This window comes from Theobroma umbraticum, unplaced genomic scaffold (genome assembly GCF_002168275.2).
Source record: "Theobroma umbraticum cultivar Fairchild unplaced genomic scaffold, ASM216827v3 scaffold_30.0, whole genome shotgun sequence".
Taxonomy (NCBI): Eukaryota; Viridiplantae; Streptophyta; class Magnoliopsida; order Malvales; family Malvaceae; genus Theobroma; species Theobroma umbraticum.
The window spans coordinates 10,801,753-10,824,485 of NW_018397254.1; the positions used below are offsets into that span (position 1 = coordinate 10,801,753).

General features: G+C 31.8%; 2 protein-coding genes across 2 annotated transcripts; both read left to right on the plus strand.

Annotated features, from left to right (window-relative positions):
- Positions 1–6,288: 6,288 nt before the first annotated feature.
- On the plus strand, positions 6,289–7,378 carry LOC110427635 (ribonuclease H superfamily polynucleotidyl transferase). The gene is made up of 4 exons (XM_089785545.1): positions 6,289–6,316; positions 6,415–6,523; positions 6,675–6,804; positions 6,919–7,378. The coding sequence occupies exons 1-4, from the start codon at positions 6,289–6,291 to the stop codon at positions 7,255–7,257; spliced, it is 606 nt and encodes a 201-aa protein (XP_089641671.1). The 3' UTR covers positions 7,258–7,378.
- Positions 7,379–19,290: 11,912 nt separating this feature from the next.
- FLA21 (FASCICLIN-like arabinogalactan protein 21 precursor) lies at positions 19,291–20,352 on the plus strand. Its single transcript, XM_021442280.1, has one exon. The coding sequence runs from the start codon at positions 19,291–19,293 to the stop codon at positions 20,350–20,352; it is 1,062 nt and encodes a 353-aa protein (XP_021297955.1).
- Positions 20,353–22,733: the final 2,381 nt, after the last annotated feature.

The window sequence follows — 22,733 nt, forward strand, 5'->3', positions numbered from 1 at the left end:
ATAATAATATACAACAACCGTGCACCGTCAATAAACATCTACAGTCACACAGCCTGGAATTGTTATTCTGATTGCCTATTCTATAAAGGCCAACTTGTTAAAATCTTTACAAAGGGTGGCTTTCTTTTTAGGTATAAACTTATTTCCTATCCGGTACTATAATTTTTCTTGTTATGAAATATACAATCGAGGAGTCCTTCCACGTCAAAACGCGTAACAGGGTTTATCAATAATAAGCAAGACGCGTATTGTGGGAACTGCTATGGTTTTCCAACCCCACCGTGCAAAATGAGGAAACCGATAATAAATCCATGCTGAAATTGATAACTTTTGTTGATAAGTTGCATAATTGACCAGTTAAAAGCATAATTTGCTATGGTGGGTCCTCATTTTAATGGACTAAAGAGGTTCGATTTAGGGGTATGTGACTTTATCCCTGTCTGCTTGGACTTGTGAGGACCTTTATATATGCTTTTTGATCTTAATAATTTATAGCGCTAATACCGTGGAAGAAAGAGACCTCGGAGATGACAGGATGGGAAGGAGTTAAGTGATGGCTATCTACTCAAAAGCAATGCATCTGGGCCAATGTTAGATGCTGGATGGGGAAAGAGTTGATGTGATGTGCGTCAATTGGCAGAATCAAATGATTCATTATGGGACCCTCTTTGCCTCACGAGTCTTGACTACAAAGAACGAGCACAGAGAAAGCTTGTTCCGGTGTGAATTTGTAAGACAAGTTATTCATAATCTTTAACATTGGGATCAGAAGCCTCCGCACAAAAATTAGCCTACAGTCAGAAGGCACTAAATGTTATACCTACCCAAAGCAAGGGAAAATGAAAATCACAGCAAAAACCATTTTACGATCAATGTTGTCAGGATGCAGTCAATCCCATCAATACACTTCGACATCAATTGTCGGTGGAGAAGTTCTTCATATTCTCATTCTCGTTGAAGAAATGACCACCTCATATAATGATAAAGCATCATTTCAGTTTGAAATTCAGATCAATAGTGGGAAGAGCAAAAATGAAAATGTTAGAAACATCAAAGTGGGAGTGGCAGTCACTAGTTTCCTGTGTCAGGAAGAGCTCTGGAAATCAAGTCTAAAATTAAGTGAGGCGTTAACATCCAGACACGCCATAAATTAATGGGTAGTAGAAATTTGATTTGGTATGGGCTGAAGGGGTTAGAAGAGACAGGCTAAGGTGGGGAACAAAACCAATTACTGAATCAACTAGAAGAGATTTTGACAGTCTTTTACTGTTGAAGAAAGCTTGTCGGAAGAAACTGGTGTCAGATACTACAGCAATATTCCTAACGAATGGTGTTTTGTTGGTGTTGATTATAGTATCGTCACCATTAATCCAAGATAAAGGAGCAACCCTGGACAATTGTAAATAATTGGCATGCATTCGGCGAGTTTCAAAGGTAATTGCATACAGAAACTAACAAGGACCTCACAAATCTAAAAGCAACCAATTATTCTGCTTACATTTATCACATGTAGAGTAGTCTGTACTAATAATTACCTTCTAGCACAGATAATGAACTCATTAGAATTTAGGAGAAACCCCCCTGAAACGCAATTCCTAACATCCCGGTATCAAGGCAGATGGTTTCATCTCTAAGGTTATCATCAAATTAATCTATTATTATCTAGCCGGTTTTATACCAACCAATTTGATTAATAGGTTTATTACTATCAAGCATCCACGTATGTTTCTAAGTATAGGAGTATTGCTGACTAATTCGGGAATGTCAACCAAATAATCCCTTGTTAAAATGGAAATTTTATTGGAACCTCCAGAAGAGTGTACTGAGTTTTTCTAACATCTCCCCCACCGTAATACCTACTTTACCGCATAAATTGTTGCAAATTTTCAACGATAATAGTTTAAGATATAATTTCGTGTTGAAAATTAAAATGAAAGGAAAAAATTCTTTTGAATAGTTATAAACGTTCAAACATTTTTGTCTATTCAAACAATTATATTTATTTAAATAATTATATTTGTTCAAAATATTATGCTTGTACAAATAGACATACATATCCTTATCTATAAATTTTTTTTATTTTCTTAAATAGACCTAAATATTTTGCAATCAATCTCCATTCTAAAAGAATACGGAAACAAATTGCATTCAATCTACTCTTCCAAACACTTTGCACATTACTGTAGTGCTTAGTGAATTAGTTTCGTTAATGTAAAAAAACACAATCAAACATTAGGTTTTATTGTATTCTTAAAATATAAAACCTTTAAGGATGATGGTAATGTTACATGTCTTGGAACTATTTCATGATTTTTTAGATTTTCAATCTTGTGTTCTACAATCCAAAGGTTCTGGTCCTCCAAGATTCAACAATAACTGTTGTAAGTGAGACATTAGGAGAATTGACTTTTGGGTTTGAGAAATTATATCAGTTTGATGTTGGCAGAAGATAGAAAAAAAAGATACACTACTTACTTTCAACTTTAAAAGTTGTCTGTATTTTAACTGCCCCTGGTCTAGAAAAGAATAAAAACAAATCCTTGTTGCAATCAGAGAAGAGTATAAATGGGATAATGCACAATATATATGCAAGGATCATATTTTGAATGGTTTGTTTGATGACTTATTTGATAGATACTAGAACAAGTTTATTGTAAAGAAATTACGGGATAAATTAAAGGTCAAATATATGATAGAAGATGCTACCGATAAGAAATTTGCTAGCAGAGATAAATTAAATTTCGATAGATTGTCCTTTAGAAGTCAAATTACAAAATCATAAGAGTTAAACTGACCTATAAAATAAACTAGGTTATGATGGTGTTAGAGATCAAGAGAGAAGAAGCCCCACACATGTGAAGCTTGTTGAAGTCAAGCACCTGATAAATTGCAGACTTAAATTAATTAGTCTAGTTAATCTCAAATTAGTGTTAGATCCTTGTTAGCTAACCAAAGTTAGCATTCTGTTCTTGTATCAATATCAACACTGTTATAGAATGGGTCATAAGATGAAATACCAGTTTTTTAATTTTCTCTGCTTTCCCCTTTCTCGTTATTTCAGTCTCCCTCTCACTTTCTTTCATTTTCCTTCAATTTCTTGAATCTTTGAATCTTCCTGATCCTGGAGAACTATCACATGAATGATCAGGTAAGCTATCAGCAGCAATTAGGATGTATGCTAACAGGAACTCAATAGCAAAGCAACACCAAACATGAAAGCAAAACAATGTGCTAGATAAGATTTATGAGAAATTAAAATTACAATGCTTGCCAATTTCCTTGTCTAAAAGTTATCTCCCAGGTATCTTTTACGATCTGCTGAATAGTTCCCATTAATCAATCAAAGAAAATAAGGTGGAACAAGATAAAGTTAATTCATGTTCTCTATATATTCCAGAATCCCATCATCGCCTATCTTGATGTGACATAAAATGGCACCTAATCATGTTCTGATTCCCATTTCATGTGGCTCCGCAACCCATTTTCAATTCCAGTATAGTAAAAAAGTTAAATCTTTTCTACATAAAATCCAGTCTCACCACCATACTGAAGAGAGTGTGATATTTACATTTAACTTTTCACTGCTAAGAAAAAGCATGGTTGATGATTGCAACTTCATATATAATTAAGGAAAAAAAACATCAAAAGCATCAAATATATTCCAAATTATGTAAATCAAAAGTAATTATTTGCGCATGAGAGGGGTAACTTGTGGTCCTGGACACGATTTGATAAGCGAAACATTTAACATCAAAACAGGCCTGTAGGTTGAGGTATGTATAGGGCCTTTTTAGCCTGAGGGTAAAATAGTCCATTTGAATTCACTCTAGAGCTTCAGAACCCCAAAGTCAGCCATTTATGGGGCAGATTTGGTTTGGGTTTAGACCCATTAATTGTCTGCTGTTTTGACTTTGGAAATGTCTCAGGACTGATGCCTTCGATCAGATGAAACCGACTGCAAACTAATTAACTGAACATCAGGTGACTAAGTCTCCTTTTATTAGTTACTAACCATGAATGATATTAGAAACAAGCTTAATTAATTGTGTACACATTTCTATTACTGAGCTGATCTAAAATACTATTTATGTATAATAAGTATATTAATATCAATGTTGTTCCTTGAAAAAGAAATAATGCATTGAGGATGGGGTGGCACTCCCGAAGATCACCACCCAACCACATATATGCAATACAAGGTGTTCAACATATGAGCCTCAAAATAATGCAATACTAGCAGTCGACACCATCACCAGCAAGAGACGGTGTTCTCTTTGATAGTGCTCCTATAACTAACCCGCGGCAGCCATTGATTCTATCTTTTCTTTTTCGTTTTGATGTTGATTACAAAATTTTTAGCTGAGGCTCGAGGCTTGAGGGTCCATGTCCGCAGCATCATTATCAGCAATAAATGAATGGAGCCTTATGCTTAGGCATAGACCACCATAAGATTTTCGTGCTTACCCTATTCCATCTCATTTTTGGCACTTTCCTTCCTCTATTTAATATTGACATGATATAAGTTCAAAAGGCATTATTCTTGATCTCAGGAAGTACATGGTTAAATACTAGGTATTTTACTTCAAGTCAAGTCCTCAACTTGATGGTTCATGCTTGATAATTGCTAAGATTTTCTGGACCATTACCATGGCAAGCCCTAGGAGCCCATTGCCTCTCCATGTCTTCGGCGTTCGTTCATTAGGGCAAATCAACCGGTTATTTTTTATACTAGAATGCAGTAATCGAGTTTGAGACATGACTTGTGGGTTAAGTCCAGGGCCAATATATCCTAAACAAATAAAGACAATTTTATATCAAATCAAAATGGTTTTGCAATCGAACATAGCAAAGACGAAGGCTTTGGTCCGCTCTGGATTCTGTTGTCAGGTAAAAGTCTAATTTTCGTGAATCCTAGCATGGAATGACAATGCGCACAGGAATAAAACATGTATATATGCAGCAAGATATGACACACCACAAACCAGTGAAGCATCACCACGAATTGTCGTCAGAAGTTCAGTTTATGTGCCCCAAAGGACTATATATTCTGGTCGATATGCAATTAGCAGCAGCACAAGACAAACAGAGTAGGGGCCAATGGATACAGACCTCAAACCTTCTTCATAGTTGCGTTGGTTGTCGAGATATGTTTGAGGGTCAATGTCTCCAGCACCATTGCCAATCCTTAAGCAGGTGGAGCACTATGCTCGAGTGCCGACCGAACAGACGAATTAAAGCACCTATTCCCCAGTCATCATCTTCTTTCTTTTCTATTTTATTATTACTATTTTTAATTTGACAAGATAAGGAGCAATTTCCCAACCATGACATCTCCATCAAAAACTATTTCATCGATCCTCAACTAGACCATTCGGATTTTTGGGTGCGAGAAAGCTTTCATGGATTTGTCATCTCAATCGTTCTTATCTTAAGGTCTCTGCTGCATTTAAATTAATATAACTTCATCTTGAAGGATCTAACATAATGGCGGCTTTCTTCAAAACTTTGTCACTTGAGACTTGGGTAGAGCTTTGAGTTTTTAAAGTCATCGTCTTCATTTTTCTATATTTCTGAATTCACTTTCATGAGAATTTAGTCCTCATAGATAGTCTTTTGATTTGTCCAAATTCTGAGTTTTTTAAATTTTGATTGATCAAATTTTGATTGATTAAATTTTGATTTTTTTTAAAAAACGATTTATTGGCCTCATCAACCAAGGTGCCATTCCAAGTATCTTCCAATTAGAAAAAGACTTTCCATGACATCAACACTTATATCAAAAGAGTTACCACCCAATCCTACACGCGGTTGGGGTCATAAACCCTTCGTGCCTAAGCAAAATATACAACCATGGCATTGCCTCGAAGACGGAAAGAGGCAAAGAATCATGGCCACAAGGCAGAAAGACACAACACAGCAAACTTGAATAAATAGCAGGAACCTTTTGTCATACAACTCATCAAACTCAAACCCTCCCATTCTCAGAAACGAATCAACACAGGCTTTAAGTAAACCCAGCTACCAAACCCAAAACAGGGTCTCAGCATCCTTTGGAGAAGAGAACACAAATTATGGTAATTGCTAGAGATAAATTAGATGATAAATTTAATTGGTCAAATTTAACTATTATCTCTCTACTATCTTAATTTATTTAAAAATAAATTAAATAATCAATAAGTAATTTTAATTGGTTCAATTTATATATTATCTTTAAATTATTTCAATAGATAAATGTATGACTTTAGATGAATTTTAATTGATCCAACTACGTGTATTTGAGATAATTTGATGGTGTCAGAACTTATCAATGAGGAAGGTGTGAAGTGGGATGAAGAGAAAGTAATGAGCTGTTTTCCTTCATATGAGAGTAATTTATAATATTTTCTATCCCTCTTAGTGTGAGGCTCCTTTTAGATAGGCAGGTGTGGGCTGACAGTAAGCATGGACAGTATACGGGGAAGTCTGGTTATCGCTTGATGTCGTCTTTGCTGGTTGATTCAGAGTCTGGTAGTTCGAGCGGACTGTTAAATGACTTCTGGAAGACATTATGGAGGCTCACTATTCCACGGAAAATTATCTTCTTTATGTGGAAAGCTTTGAAGGGTGCTCTTCCAACCAGGAAAGCTTTAAGACAGCGAAAAATCAATGTGGACAGTAACTGTGTATTCTGCCAGGGAGCTGAAGAAACTGATTTTCATATATTTTGCTGCTGTCAATTTTCGAGAGCAACGTGGGGCATCTTCAAGGTGGGGATTTAGGGACATAGAAGCACATTACAACCCTGTTTTGGATTGGATAATCCAGGTAAGTTGCAGCGTTGGCCTAGAAGATGTTGGAGAAATAGCTTGCATATTGTGGGCTACATGGAAAGCAAGAAATTTAAGAATCTTTAAGAACCACATTATGGATCCTGTACAGGTGCTTGAGCTGGGACTTGACATGAAAAATCAATATTATATGGCTATGGATGTTGGTGCAACAGAGTGTCGGGCTATGGAAAGAGATCATAGAGGTTTTCGAGCGAGAGGAGTAACTCTGCATCCTGATGCGGCAACGGACCAAGTAGATGGATCAACGAGAGTGGGAGCTGGATTTATAATAAGAAGGTCGGACGGTGGTTTTCTTTTTGCCGCTGGAAGGAAAATGCAGTTTAGTGCAAGCGTGGAGGAAGCTGAGTTACGGGCTCTGGTTTGGGCTTCAATTTATTGTGATAAAAACATATTATGCTTACTGATATTTATCTGGATAACCAGGTAATTGCAGGATGGATAAATAAAATGCAAATTGCTGGAGCTTTGGGCCACTTAATTGAAGATTGTGCATTATTGATGGAGAGGATAAACTGTCAATCCATTGATTTCTGCCCAAGAGAGACCAATCGGACAGCACTTTTGATTGCCCAAGTAGCTAAAAGAATGGTGGATGAGGTGATGGAAGGGAAAGATTTATCAGAATTACCAGTGTTAATTTAGAAAGCTGTTGATAATAATAGGAATATGTTTCTAAGACATGAAGGGTAATTGGAATTTGTATAAGAGATTGTAATATTTCATGGTAGATGAGTACTCTTTTTTCCTTATCATGAGTTTGTCTCACAGGGTTTACTATGATAAGTTTTTTAACAAGGCTCAAATCCATGGGAGAAGAAACAAAAGGGGTGGGATGTTTGTCTTTGTCTAATATTGATTATCACACTCTATATAACAATTGTGGAATTAATGAAAAGTATTTTTAGTCCAAAAAAAAATTATATGGTTATCTTTAATCATGTACTCAAGTCCATATAACAACACATGATTCATTTTTTGAAAAAAATTTCTATAATTTATTAATTGTAGACATGTGACAGCTTGTAATTAGACAATAATTTTTCTCCTTCAACACCTAGATGCTAGGACATTGTTAGCAGCCGGATGTTAGGACAAGGGGAGGTTATGAACCAAATTTAGGCTTGGGGTGAGATGTATGAGTCTGATGTAATTGTGCTTAATGCCAACAAGTATTATCAACTTGCTTGTAATGTTTCAAAATATTAATAAACTTATTGGCTTATAAAAAAATTATTTTCTTATTTTCTTTAAAAGGTTGTCGAATACTCAAATTTGTATCCAAATCAATCTCAAGCTTAATCTAAAAAGAAAAGAAATAAAATTTAGTGAACCTAAAAGCTTGGCAAGTAGATTAACTATAGTTAAAGAAATGCGACCCAATTATGTTCACAAAATTAAAAGAGACCAAATTGGGTTATTTCCAAGTACTCTAAAATATGATATTTTAAAAGTTCTAAGTAAGTCTTATTGAATGATTCAAAGAGTAATTATCAAAAATAGAGCATTTGAAATCAGAACTTTAGAAACAGTCATGCTAGCTTGAGTCAGGTTTCGGATATGATTTTTTAAACTGAGACTTGAGAATATTATTATGTTAATAATAGATAATATATTTTAATCAAATTTAAACTTGTAAATATTTAAAAAATATATATATATTTTAATATTTTAATAATAAACTTAACTTGACGAGTTGAATTGGATTAGACTCGAAATTGACCTAAAGTTTTATGGTGTAAACCAAACTGATCTAGCCTGATCCGAGTGAAGGACACCCTCCATGAAATAAGGAAAAGAAGAGATTAGTTAGATAAAGAAAATGTACAACAACTAGGTAGGCTAACCTCACATGAAATAATAGAAAGAAGAAATTTTGTGATTAGAAATTGATGAAATTTGATTGGATAAGTTGATGCATGCATCGCATCGCATCTAAGAAGTTTGAAAAGACGTCAATTTCTGATATATATTCAAGTTTCAAAGCCAAAGTGGTTGAAACCGACAATTACGACATCTTCAAAGTTAACTACCGACATTCAAGACTCTCGTACAAAACAATTTATAACATTACCTATCTCCATACCTAAGCAGAATTTTGCATGAAACTGCCCTGCCTCCCCAACCTCATATGTATAAACAATTAGCTTTGCTGCTAACCTAGTCTGTTAAAAATTGAATTGTGGTTATCATCAAGATGTGTAACATTTATAAAACGGAGTGAGGATTTAGGCACAGTGAAGTGGTTCGCAATATGTAAATTTAATCCTCTTGTTAATTAGAATTTTAAATAGTATTAAAAAAGAGTATCAATTGTCGTGTAACCAAATGGTTGACATCTTCACGTGTGCCCTAAATTTTAGGATAACTTTAATATGATTTAAACTAACATGTATTTGTACATAAAATCCCTTGTTTTTGTTATTACAGCATGTTTGATTGGAGAATCGAATAGTCATTTTTTCCCTTTTTTTAATTTTTTAAATATTTTATTTGATTAGAAGGAATGGTCATTCTTTGAAATGCCATTCAAGGAGATGCGAGAATAGCTAATACCAAGACTCCTTTGGTATTGGCTATTCCAAGAGGCAAGGAATAGAGTAAAAACATTAATGAATTGAAATATCTTTCATTAATTCAAAGAATTACTATATTATATAAAATCCGTTTAATTCATTTTTTATAAATTTTTTCTCTCTTTACGCAACTACCTCTCTCATTGTCTCACTAAATTAAAATGAATTTAAAATTTAAAATAAAAATGTTTAAGTTTTAATTAGACATCATAAAAAGTTAATATTTTAAACTTAAAAATTAAATTATAAATTAATTTATAATTTGTTTATATTTTAATATTTTAAAAATAAAAATAAACTAATGAAATAATAAATTAATCCTTTTAATTATAAATATTTTAATTTAAAAATTAAATATTATAATAAAGGGCATTTTTATCATTTATCACTTATTCTTTAAACTTTCCTAAACCTATTTCTGTCAGCCAAACATCAGAATAATTTATTATAATAATTTATGTCCTATTCCATTCTTATAAACTAAACTACATAATAATTATTCATCTCTTATTCTGTTCTTATGGAATGACTATTCCATTCTTATTTTGTTCTTTTTTATGAACCGAATACACCTTTAGGTAGCATTTGATATAAGGGAAGTGAGAGCACTGTGCTCAATTAAATTACATTACACTATTTATTTTACAACAAATCACTGTAATATAAAATTGTAATGTAATCATATTACAACTAATGGATGTAATTTGATTATAGTTCAAAGTCAATGCAATCAGATTGCATTGCACTTTGTAATGTTATTAATGATATTTTTACCCTTCAACTTTATTACTTTGTTAAGAGGGTTTTATTTTTTTAATAGCATTAAAAACATTTTATAATGTTATAATTTGTTTTTTATATAAATTTTGAGGATATTTTTTTGTTATTCTCAGTAGTCATGGTGACTACTAATAAATTTTATATTTTTTGTAAAACAATTAAAATAAAATATATAATATAAAAAATTATATTAAAAATAAAAATATATATAAGATTATAATAAAAAATAAAAATAAAATATATGATATTAAAAATATATTTAAGAAATGATATTATATAAAAATTAATAATAAAAAATACAAGTATATTAAACTTTTATTTTAAGAGACAAAAGTACTTTTGAAAATTAAGATTACATTTTCAGTAAAATAATTGTAAACCAAACTCTGTAATATTATATTCTGTGTATTTTAATCATTACTTTACTCATATGTCAAATATTGTAATGTTATCTTTTTTTATAATCACATTACTTACAATTACTTGCAATCATATTATATTGTAGAATATCAAATGTCATTTTAGTGTAATTGGGAGAGAGAAGACTTGGATTTCAATTCTCTTCATTAGATTTGATGAAATACGCATGCATTGATATTATTAAACTAAATAAATTGTACCAAAAAATAAATAAACCAACTAAACAATCAAGTGCATGAAATTTTTTCCTCATATAATAAATGCAACTTTTTTTTTTGTTGAATTCGGCAATACGAGGAGTAAAACAAACCAAGCCGCGTCTTCCCAAGTCAAATGGGTGGTAGGCCAATTGAAAAAGTCAGAAAGCAGGAGTAGTTATTTTGGAGTAAATGTAACCAATTTCAGCGTTGGATTTGGTCTTTTAAAATCTTTGAATATTTTGACTTAGTCGATATTGGTTCATTACCGTTAGCATTTACTACGTACCAACATTTTGAACTGTTCCATGGCCATACTCCAACTCTCTCTGTTTTGGTATTTCAATAAAAATTACAAGTTATAGGAACCTACGTAGAACTACTATATGATCACTAAACTCTCCTAACTTTACAATTTATATTTTAGATTTTTGAATTGAAATTGTCAAAATTTTAAAAGTCACTTTGATAATTGGAAAATAATTTATTAGGGAAAAAAAATTTTTATGTAAAATATTTTGCAAAAAAATTTAATGTTTTTTTGTTGTTTGGATAAATTGTCAAACATATTTTCTATTGTTTAGATCATCTTGTGAAAATAATTTTTTACTATTGCTAGTGGAGTTATTTGAGTGTTTAAATGATAAATAGAGATTCATTATAAAACAACAGTGACATTTGATTTTTATATTAAAATTAAAGATGAAAATGAAAAAATTAATAATGATATTTTTTAAAGTATTTAAACTCATATTATTATAATGAAAGTAAGCTCGAATTTTCAAAAATTTTCACTTCATCATTTTTTTTTATCATAACACTATAAAAATATCAATATTCATCAATTGTATGCAACATCTAAAACTTAATGTGTATTCATTAAATAACAATCATTAAAATATTTTTTTTATAATATTTTAGTATAGGAGAAATTTTTTTGTTCTCCAAAAATGTCTTATGATTTTGAGGGACGTAAAACATTTTACATGATCAATGAGTATTTTTTCTATTGACCTGTAAAATATTTTACATCTTAAATAAATTTTTCATCTTCTAGACAAGTATAAGTCTTAAAAACATTTTCTAAAAAATATTTTACGTCAAAATAAATGGACTAGGTAGGTATTTTCTCATTCAAATCTTGATCTCCTTCTAGCTTTTATTTTTTTTAAATATAAATAATGTTAAATGTTAACTCTTCTTTTTCCTTTCCTTCTCTTTCACGAAAGTGCTAATAATTTCCGTTTGCCCTATACCTTCAAACAAATTTTTATTTCTTTGAGGCATAACGTTCAAATAAGCCACTAAATTATTCAAGGATAATCAAATAAATTTTTATTTTTTTATTATGTTTAATCAAACCTCCATACTTTTATTTTTGATCAAATCAACTCTTATGACTAATGATTGACTAATTGCCATTAATAAAAATGTCACTTATTATTTTATATCTACATGACATTAATGTGACGAATGAAAAATGTCACATGATCATATTATCATACCAAATTAGCATGTTATGTTATTATCAATTATAATGCGTCAGTATGTCACATCATAATTAATTATGATATTTTAATATGACATATCAGCGTCACGCGATATATAATAACAAATGACATTTTGACTAAATTAATTATTAATTATAAGGGCTTATTTGACCTAAAATAAAAAAATACAAGAGTTTATTTGGTTTAAAATAAAAGTACAAAACTTAATTGAACGTATTAAAAATATAAAGGCTTATTTGAATTTCTTAAAATAGTTTTGGAGCTTTTTTGTGTATTATGCCTTTCTTTAATTAAATGAGTTTGGAACAAGTTTTAATCAAAATTCGGTAATATGGTATCTTAGTATAGTTAACCATTTTGAGTTTAGCTGTTAATCTTTATATATAAAAAAATAGGTGCTCCAATTGATACTTAATTTTACATAAGTCATGAGTGACTTTATAATTCAAAAAATTTTGAAGATTTGAAATTACACTAGCCATTTCTTTAAGGTTTTAGCTAATTATTTAAAAAAGTATGGTAGTGTCCAATGTGGGTTGTTTTTTTCCCCAAAGCGTTCAATGTTGTTTTACACGTTTCAAAGAAAATTTACTTATGTATAACGAAGTAATTCTTTGTGTTACAATTTGCTAATTTTCCAACTATAATATCAATAGAGTGTGTTTGGTTTTTGGAATGTGAGATACATTCTTAGGATTTAATAAGTGAAAATGATATTCTCATATTTAGTAAGCGACATTTTGGGAATATTGTCTTATCATGTGAATGTCATTTTCAATTGTAATAGGCACGTTGTTTGGTGTTTTATTAAAAATGTGATTGGTAGGAATGTAATTCTCGAAAATATAATTATTGGGATGATAATTTTGCAGCGTTCCATTATATATGAGAAAGTGTCTATTAAAATATTTATAAAATAATATTATAGTTTTTAGTTTGAAAGTATTTTATTGAGAATGTAGTGTTAATTTACAAAATTTATTGTCAATTTCTCAATAAATTATGAAAGGGTGTATTAGAAAAAAAAACAAAAACCTAATAACTTAACATATTTCAAAATTTGCCTTTAAAAAAACATATTTCAAAATTTAAATAATTAGTATTCAAAATTTGTGTTATTCTTGCCATATTATTGTTTAAGGTAAACTCCTATATATTTCTTGTGATATGACATTCTCTCTCATAGCATCTAAGCAGGGGTAGAGGGTAATGCAATTATGGGGGCGCCATGGCCCTTGCAAAATCTTTGAAAATTTTTATTATATATATTTTGATGACCTCTTCAAAATATTTAGAATTTTTATTTATTATATATTTTTTAATGGTTCTCCCCAAAATTTATAGAATTATTTATTATATATTTTAATGGTTTTTTCTAAATAATTTTTATTTAATATTAATATAAATAAAAAATAATGAAACTATAAAACCTCGGTTCTCGATTTTTTTTCTTTAATTAAATGGAAGAACTATAAAAGAAAAGTTCTTATAATCTTAATACAAAAAATTAATCAAAAATTTAATACTTTTTACCCTTTTGGGGATAGAGGCAAAAACCAAGGTTTTATGCAAAAAAAAAAAAAAATTAAGATGCTATGTGAGAAGATGTCATACCACAAAGAGTTCATGTGAAATTTACCTTATTATTATTGATTTAAGGGATAAAGTTTGAAAATTTAAAAATTTAAAAATTTACTTTAAAAAGTATGCAAGTGCAATAAACTTTATATTTTCATACATAAAGGTAGTTTTGAAAATTAACATCATATTCTCAACAATGAATCTCTAAACCAATAAAAAGCATGCAATTGAATTAAACTTTAGATTTTTATACACAAAAGTAATTTTGAAAATTAACACTATATTCTAAGTAAAGTATTTCTAAACCAAATATTACAATATTATCTTCTCAAGATTTTAATCAACACTTTCTTATGTATACTAAACACTTCAATATTATTTTCTAGCAGTCAATTTCCCACTAATCATGTTTCATTGGAATGCTATAGTGGTAAAATACAAATACAACCTAATTGATTCAATTTTTTACAATCAATGGATATTAAACATAACAAAAATAGAAGAAAATTACTTAACTTTTTATGAATAAAAATAATTTGGTTTACAAAAGGATATGTCTATTTGTTTTGACGTAAAATAATTTTCGGAAAATGTTTTCAAGATTTATGCTTATTTGGAAGATGAAAAATTTATTTAAAAAAAAACACCTATTGACTACGTAAAATGTTTTACACCTTTAAGATGCATAAAACATTTTCCAGAAAATAAAAAAACTGCTATATTAAACCTTGCAAATATTAATTTTTTTTGAAAATTGATGAAAGCTAATATTTAACTTAAAATATTAAAAAAATAAAAAATATTAACATTTAAATTTAAAATTTTTTAACTTATAATATTAATATTTAAATTATTTAATACTATTAAAATTTAAATATATTTTTTAATGAAATAATATAATGCAATATAATATTTTTATTAATGAATTGAATAAATCTTACTAATAATTATAACAAAAAAAGTATTTCAATGATTGTCATTTTTTTTGAATAGCAAAGGCAATTCAATGATTGTCATTTGATAAATACATATTTAGAAATATAAGTTTTGGATATTTTACCCAAATTTATGAATATTGATAATTTTTATAGTGTTATGGCAAAAAAAATGAGATGGAAATCTTCTTGAAAATAAAAACTTACTTTGATTACAATATGTGATTAAATGTTTGGAAAATATCATTATTTATTTTTTCCATTTTCATTTCATTCTTAATTTTAATGTGAAGATCAAATGGCACAATTGTTCTGCAATCAATGTTTATTTATAATTTTAATATCCAAATAATTCCACAATTGATGGTGAAAAATATGTTTTATGAGATCATCTGAATAATAAAAAATATTTTTGATAATCTATCCAAATAATAGAAAATATTAAATTTTTTTATAAAATATTTTACACAGAAAAATTTTGTTTCTAAAATATTATTTTTTGATTTCCAAACAAACCCTTATGTAGCGTTTGGTATTCTACAATATAATATAATTATAAGTAATGTGATTGCAGAGCAGATAACATTGCAATGTTTGATATATAATCAAAGTAATGACTAAAATGCAAAGAACATAATATTGTAGTATTTAGTTTATAAGTATTTTGTTGTAAATGTAATGTTAATTTTCAAAATTACTTCTATTTATTAAAATACAAGTTTAGTATACTTGTATTTTTTTATTATTAATTTTTGTATAATATCATCCTTTAAATATATTTTATTTTCATTTCTTACTATAATCTTATATATTTTATTTTTATTTTTAATATAATTTTTTATATTAGATATTTTATTTTAATTTTTTTAAAAAATAATATAAATTTTATTGATAATCGCTATGACTATTGAGGATAATAAAAAAAATCCTTCAAAATCCATATATATAAAAAAATATGTTATAATATTATAAAATATTTTTAATAAAATAATAAAATTTAAAAATAAATATTTTAAATAATATTATAAAATACAATACAATTTGATTGTGTCAATTTTAAATTACAATCACGTTATATTCGTTGATGCTAATATAATTATATTATAATTTTATATTATAATATTTTATAATAAAATAAATATTATAATATAATTTAATTAAATATATTATAAAAATATATTTTTATTTTTTTCATACTAAACTAAATAAAAGTAAAGAAAACGGAAACTCATAGGACTCACAATCCACAATCTAAGAATCGAAACATAAAAGGGTAATAAGAAAGGGTCGGTGAAGGATGGTAACCGTGGGCATGAGAATGATACTTACTGGTCCCTACACGCCCCTCGCTCTCTGATGGAGCCCAGCTGGGCCGCAGAGACAGTAACCTCCAATATAACAAAATACTGCTAAAATAAAGCCCCTTCCAGGAAAGAATACAAAGGGTCAAATACCTCGGTGGGAATCCTGATGTGAATTATTACTGGTTGGTCATGCGATCCTAAGGAAATCCAGTTGTAGTGAGAAAAAGAAAGGGAGAAGGTGAAAAGCAGTAAACAAGTTCTTTTAGAATGAATATCCAGTTGTAGTCTCGTGTCACATTCTAAAAATCTAGACCCATGATGACAAGTGTCCTTCGCTCACGCGTTCACTTGCCTAGGTTGAAGTGAAATGTTAGCAACCCAACGGCCAACCCAAACACTTTATTTTCTCCCCTCCGCAGAACCAAACTCCAGCTCCCGTCCATTAAATCCCAACTTTATAATACACCAACTGGACCCACACCCCAAAATCTAGAAACGAAACTTCCTTTGTTACTAGCGAATTCTTTTATTTATAGCTTCAGCAAACCCACTTAACTTCTCAGAGCAAAATCCCTTGCTTTTGTAGAAAACAGTTCTGGCTCTGATAAAACGAGTCCAGAGACACTGATCAACAGCTCAACGTTACATTTTTTCTTAGTTTCCTAAAATATGGGTGTGGCTAAGCTTGTTTTGGTTTCCTCGGTTTTGGTCGAGATATTTCTGGTCCAAGCAATGGCTGATAAATCAGAGCTGAACCCATCTGAGATTAAGGCTCATAACGAGGATGAGCCAGGTTGGGTGTTTCCTAGAGAAGCAGATGAGCCTGCTGCAACTCCTGCCGAGTCATCTAACGAGACCAGAGAGGCCGATGCACCAGAGATCAGACGGCTAGGAAAGCATCATTTATCAGATAAGTCCGTGGCTGGTGGTGGTGTCATCATTGGTGGACTTGTCACCGCAATTTTCGCAGCTGTTTTTGCCTACATTCGAGTCACAAGAAAAAGGGATGGAGTTAAATATTGAGCTTTGTTTCTTTGTTGACTCTGTGGGTTTCTGCTTTTTATTGTTCACACATTTTTCCTCCTTTATCTCGTAGAGCTACAGGTAGAAGTGAAGGAGTGATCTTCATACATAAGCATTTTACTAGCTAGAAGAGGAATTGTTATTCTTTTCATTGTAATATTGTGTAAATATCAAATTGAAATTTCATCTCCATAGCGTCAAAACTCTGGCTTTTGCCTACTTTTCGAGAACTAAGAAGTCTATTACTTTTTTTTTTTTGTTTCATTTTATTTTTAATTTTCCTGGGAGCATGTTGTGTAGCTTGATTGTAATATTACGCACATTCTAGAAAGGAGTTGATTTTGAGAGTTATATTTTTAGAATTGGTCCCAAACTAAAAATAGAAGGGCAAATCTTTCGTTATTACTTGACAAAAGAAGAATTATTTTTCATTTTATGAAATAAGAAACGGGGAGTCTTTGACATGGTAGACTTTGTTTTCTTCTGTTTTAACACGAGAGCGGATCTGTTAGAAGCTGCTCGCCTGCTCCTTCATTTAAGAATTATCTTTCACATGAAATTGTTGGGTGTTCAGATCTGATACTCCATGGTCTAATTTTTTTATAGCACGAATCTCAGTTTGTTTCCCCTAAGGCTAAGACTGAATATTTCCAGTTTCCTGCTTTCACACCCTTCAAAATTTCCCTTGGTTCAAAAGTTTCCTCGTTCCCACTGTGCTTGAGTTATGTTGTCCGAAAATATGAGGCGGAACGTTTGTGTGCCTGTACCTTAGAAACAAGGAAAGCTGAAACACCAGAGGCAATTTTCAATTTTTGCCCTACCAGACCAGGTCAGCACACGATGCAATAACAGCAGTAAGCTGTCTCTAGCGTTTTCTCTGGCGCTGCTAAATATATATGGAACCTGTCAAGCAGCGCAAATTAAATGATGCTTAGGAAAGCTTCAGGTTTTCGAAACAGCCAAGGCGAAACCATTTGGTTGCGCTTCGCAGCCCTAATTGTGAGAGTAGGACCTAATTAAGACCACCAAGACTGAGTACCCTTCAGAAGAATTACTGGATCATTTGCTTTATAACCAAACTTTTATAGATGTCACTGTCATGCCTTAACTTCCATTAATGGTTCGTCAGCCCCTATTAGCAGACTCTATATTTGGTGGGAAGAAATTCCACGCTAACCGAAGTTCAGATATTCAAGCACAGCTCGGCTACAGTTGTTCAAGTACCATTTCTCAGGAGCAACTTGCTTGCCTCAATCGATGAATAACTACCATTCTCAAAGTCAATTCGCGAAATCTGACACTCTAATCGTATGGTTGTTTAGATGTAGTGAGACTGCGTGTATCCCCAGGATAAAAAACTATGCTGCAATAAATAAAATTTGAAGCTAAAATTTTAATTTTAAGATAAAATGTGGCAACAACTAGAGTCTTTTCCTAACCAATATTAGATGGAAGAGTCGGTCATACAAATCAACGAACCGTCAAGTGTGGGTTCAATCACCAACACGTTTGCGACACCGTATTGTAATGAAACAATGCAAAAATATGGACGTTGAACAGTTGGCCCCTGTGAATTGGTGAAAGGTAACCTGGTGAGCAAAGTACTCTAGCCAAGGATGTTTTGTGGTTTTCGGGAGACAAAGAAAAAACAAAAAAATTCCTCAACTTTATGTGCTTTCTAATTGAGTCTTTATATTTATCAAGCAATGTCTAAGATATTTGAGTATAAATTTAGAAAATAAATAAAAAAGTTAATTAAAAATTTATAAAATTTAATTACCTTATCCAATAATAATCTTTATATTAACACGACACCATTTATCTTTTAAGTAAAAGAAGTGTGTTAAGGCTTAAGGAGTTGTTCCTTCGCGGACCGTTACTTAAGCAAAGCCCTGCTAAAACCATGACTGGTAAAGTTTAAAAAGCGCAAGGGGCTACAGTCGATAGATGCTGATATAAATAAAATTTGGGACTATTTGAGCTGCCACAGGCCCATGCAGCTGAAGTATAGGCTGGGCCTTAGGGTTTAACCAGAGTGCAACTGGAGACAGCCCAAGAAATGATTTTATAAAGTGATTACGTTCGCTCAAAACTCGCCTCTGTTTCCCTCTCAAAACCAATTTTCAAAGCAGAAAAATGGCCTTTTCTCCAAATTGGTGGCGTGCACCAGTCTACTTCACCGTCTCTGTTTTGTTGGCTTTCTTAGCAATCTCCACAGCGCTACGCTCACTTCCCAAAGATGAACCACTACCTACAGAATCGACCACAGCTCCAATCTTTTTGGAAGCCTCTGGCGCATTAAGAAGATCAGGGTTTAACATCATAGCCGCCCTCCTTCAAATCACCCCTGAAATCTTCCTTTCTTCTCCGCACTCAACAATCTTTGCAATGCCGGACTCTTCCATTGCAAACGCCTCTCAAAATTCTTGGCTCTTGAAGCATCTTTTTCAGTATCATACCTCTCCTCTTCAGCTTTCCATGAATGATCTCTTGAACAAGCATCAAGGAAGTTGCTTCCCTACCCTACTTCGTCGAAAGAATGTCGCGATAACTAAGGTTGATACGAAAGAAAGAGTGGTAGAGATCAATCATGTGTTGGTTTCACATCCGGATATCTTTCTTGAAGGGCCCTTAACGATTCATGGTGTTCTTGGTCCATTCACTTCAATGGATCCTCAAAATGTTGATCAGGGTTGGGATCATATTCAATCACCTATATGTGATTCTAATCTTAGATTGGTTTCGGAGGCTATTGACACCAAGAACGTGGTTGAATGGACATATATTATCCGTTTGCTAAGCTCGAAGGGATTCGTTTCTTTTGCAATTGGCCTGAATTCTGTTCTTGATAGGATTCTTGAAGATAAAATGAACTTGAGTTCTGTTACAGTCTTTGCTCCACCAGACTTTTCGTTTGTAGCATCTCCTTCAGCTTTGCTTGATAAATTAGTGAGGTTTCATATACTACCTCGAAAGTTCACCTATAAGGAACTTGCTTCTTTGCCTGCTAATGCATCACTAAGTACTTTAATTCCTGATCGTGATCTTGAGATATCTGGGGGCGTCAATGTCACACAAGAATTGATCATTAATGGAGCTAAGATTGTTGCACCAAATATCTTTCTATCCAAGAAGTTTGTGGTCCATGAAATTTCTCAAGTTTTCCAACTGGCTGAGCTTCCTAAGACCTCTAGCTGAGTGCAGTTCCATAGACAAGAGGATCGACGCTTGTTAGTCCAAACCAAGGAGCAGAGCTGATTTTCCCTCGTGTCTTTAAAGCTCCAGATGTATAACCCATAGATAGCTTCGTATTCCTCGCACTCATGTGGGTAAATTTTGTTATCTGACCGAGTGCTTTACTTTAACTCTTTGGATTTTCTCGAAGAAGTTGTAGATCTTTATATGCAAAACAGGGTTTTTTTTTTCTTTTATATATTTCATCTTTGGACAGCGGATTCAAACAGGTTGAAGTCATTGTTTCTTATCACGAATGGCTAAATTCAGAAAACATAGAAGCAAAAAATAAATAATTATGCAAAGCATTGTGAATTTCCGAAGGAGCCGGTAAATCAAAACGATAAAGTTGCCAGAGTTCCAGAAAAAAACAAAAAGTTTCAAGTCCATCCCCTTCTTAACATCATGATTAACAATTAAATGATTCAAAAAAAATCTATAAGATGAAAGGGTAAAGATCTTGAGTTGGAAACTTGGGAAGTTGAAATAATCATAAGGGTCTCCTTTCTATCAAAGAAGAATTATAACTAGTACATCACACACAAAGCCTGCCTGCCTCCCTATAGGATGATGACAATAGTGATAATAATAGTTGGATCAAGATCTCCGCACTATCTTTTCAAACAATAGTGATAATAAGAGTTGTTGTATTATGAGCTTCCCAAATTTGTCGTTGTCAATTTCCTGCAGCAAAGATAAATAGCGCCATGTTAACCTTGTTCTGCAATCCCTTGAAGTTATCGCTTGGGAATTGCATTGACTCCTTGAGGTCATTTTTTTTTCTTCCCCTTCTCTATTCTCTTGCATATAAACTTGATTTGGGGCCTGCACTGCCTGGTATAATATTGCAATTGCTTCAGTGAATTATGTATATGTCAGTATATGTGTCTATCATAGAGTAAAACTAAAAGGCAAGTATTTATGTATATATAGTTTTCTGTTTTCATAATTTGTTTTGATTCATTACCGCAATGTCCCTTGCAGATTTTATCAACAATAGGTTCTGCTGGGCGCCTTCCATTTTCATTTATGAATCTCAGGATGTTGTAACTCCAAATTGTTGATGTGAGGCTTGCTTTGAAGACCAAGCAAAGTCAAACACTTAGTGAAGGACGGTACTTTTGATGTTACGTATGACAGATTGCTTGTATTAGAGAAAAATGTCAGCAAAGGCATGATTAGGTTTAATGTTAGCTGTTTTGTTCAAACTTAAGTCAATTATTGTACGTTTATATATAAGTTAAAAATGAATGAAGAAAGGTTGGGGATCGCCATTCAATTTCAGTTCATCTTGTTTATTTCCTCCCGTTTTTCACTTCAGTTTCATCTTTAATGCTCCTGCATTGATCTTTAATGCTCTACATCTAAATTTCATACTATTAATGCTTTAAAAACCAACATGGTATCTGACTTTACATAATCTTAAAGGCCTGTTAACAAGTTTTAAATGCCTTCACTTAGAAAGGAAAGATCACCCTCCTTCAACATGGCTTTGAGCAGTTCTTCAACCCTTTCACCACTAGTCTTCAATGGTGAGAACTTTACTGTCTGAACTATCAAAATGAAGACCTTCCTTAGAGCAATTGACCTCTGGGAGGTAGTTGAACAAGGTGGAGACCTTCCTAAGCTAAGAGCTAATCCTACAATAGTTCAAATGAAGCAACATAGTGAAAATGTGGTCAAAAGATATAAGGCACTATCTGATTTGCACAATGCAGTAACAGATACTATCTTCACAAAGATCATGGCTTGTTGAACAACCAAAGAAGTTTGGGTAAAGTTCAAAGAAGAGTTTCAAGGGTTAGATGGAACTAGGAGAATGCAGGTTTTGAACATGATAAGACAGTTTGAAGTGCTCAAGATGAAAGAGAATGAGGTTATGAAGGAATATTTGGATAAACTCATGAAGATAGTAAACCAAGTGAAGCTACTTGGAGTAGAGTTTATTGATAAAAGAATAGTTGAAAAGGTTTTAGTAAGCATACCAAAGAGATTTGAGGCCAAGATCTCAACTCTTGAAGAGTAAAAGGACCTTTCCATGATGTCGTTTGCAAAAGCTAGTCAATGCACTTTAAGCCTCAAAGCAAAAAAGGTAGATTAGGCTTGATAATCATATTGAAACTGCATTGCGAGCCAAGTTCAAGGACAAGATTGTCCTTCACAAGAGCAACAAAAGGCCTACTGGTGATAAAAGGGACAAATAAAGGAAAACTACTACAAACGTGAAGCAACAAGGTAGGAAAAACAAGTATACAGCTTGTTCTCTTTGTAAGAAGACCAAACATATTGAAAACTTTTGTTAGTTTAGGCTTAATGTGAAATGTAGAAACTGCAATTAGTTTAGT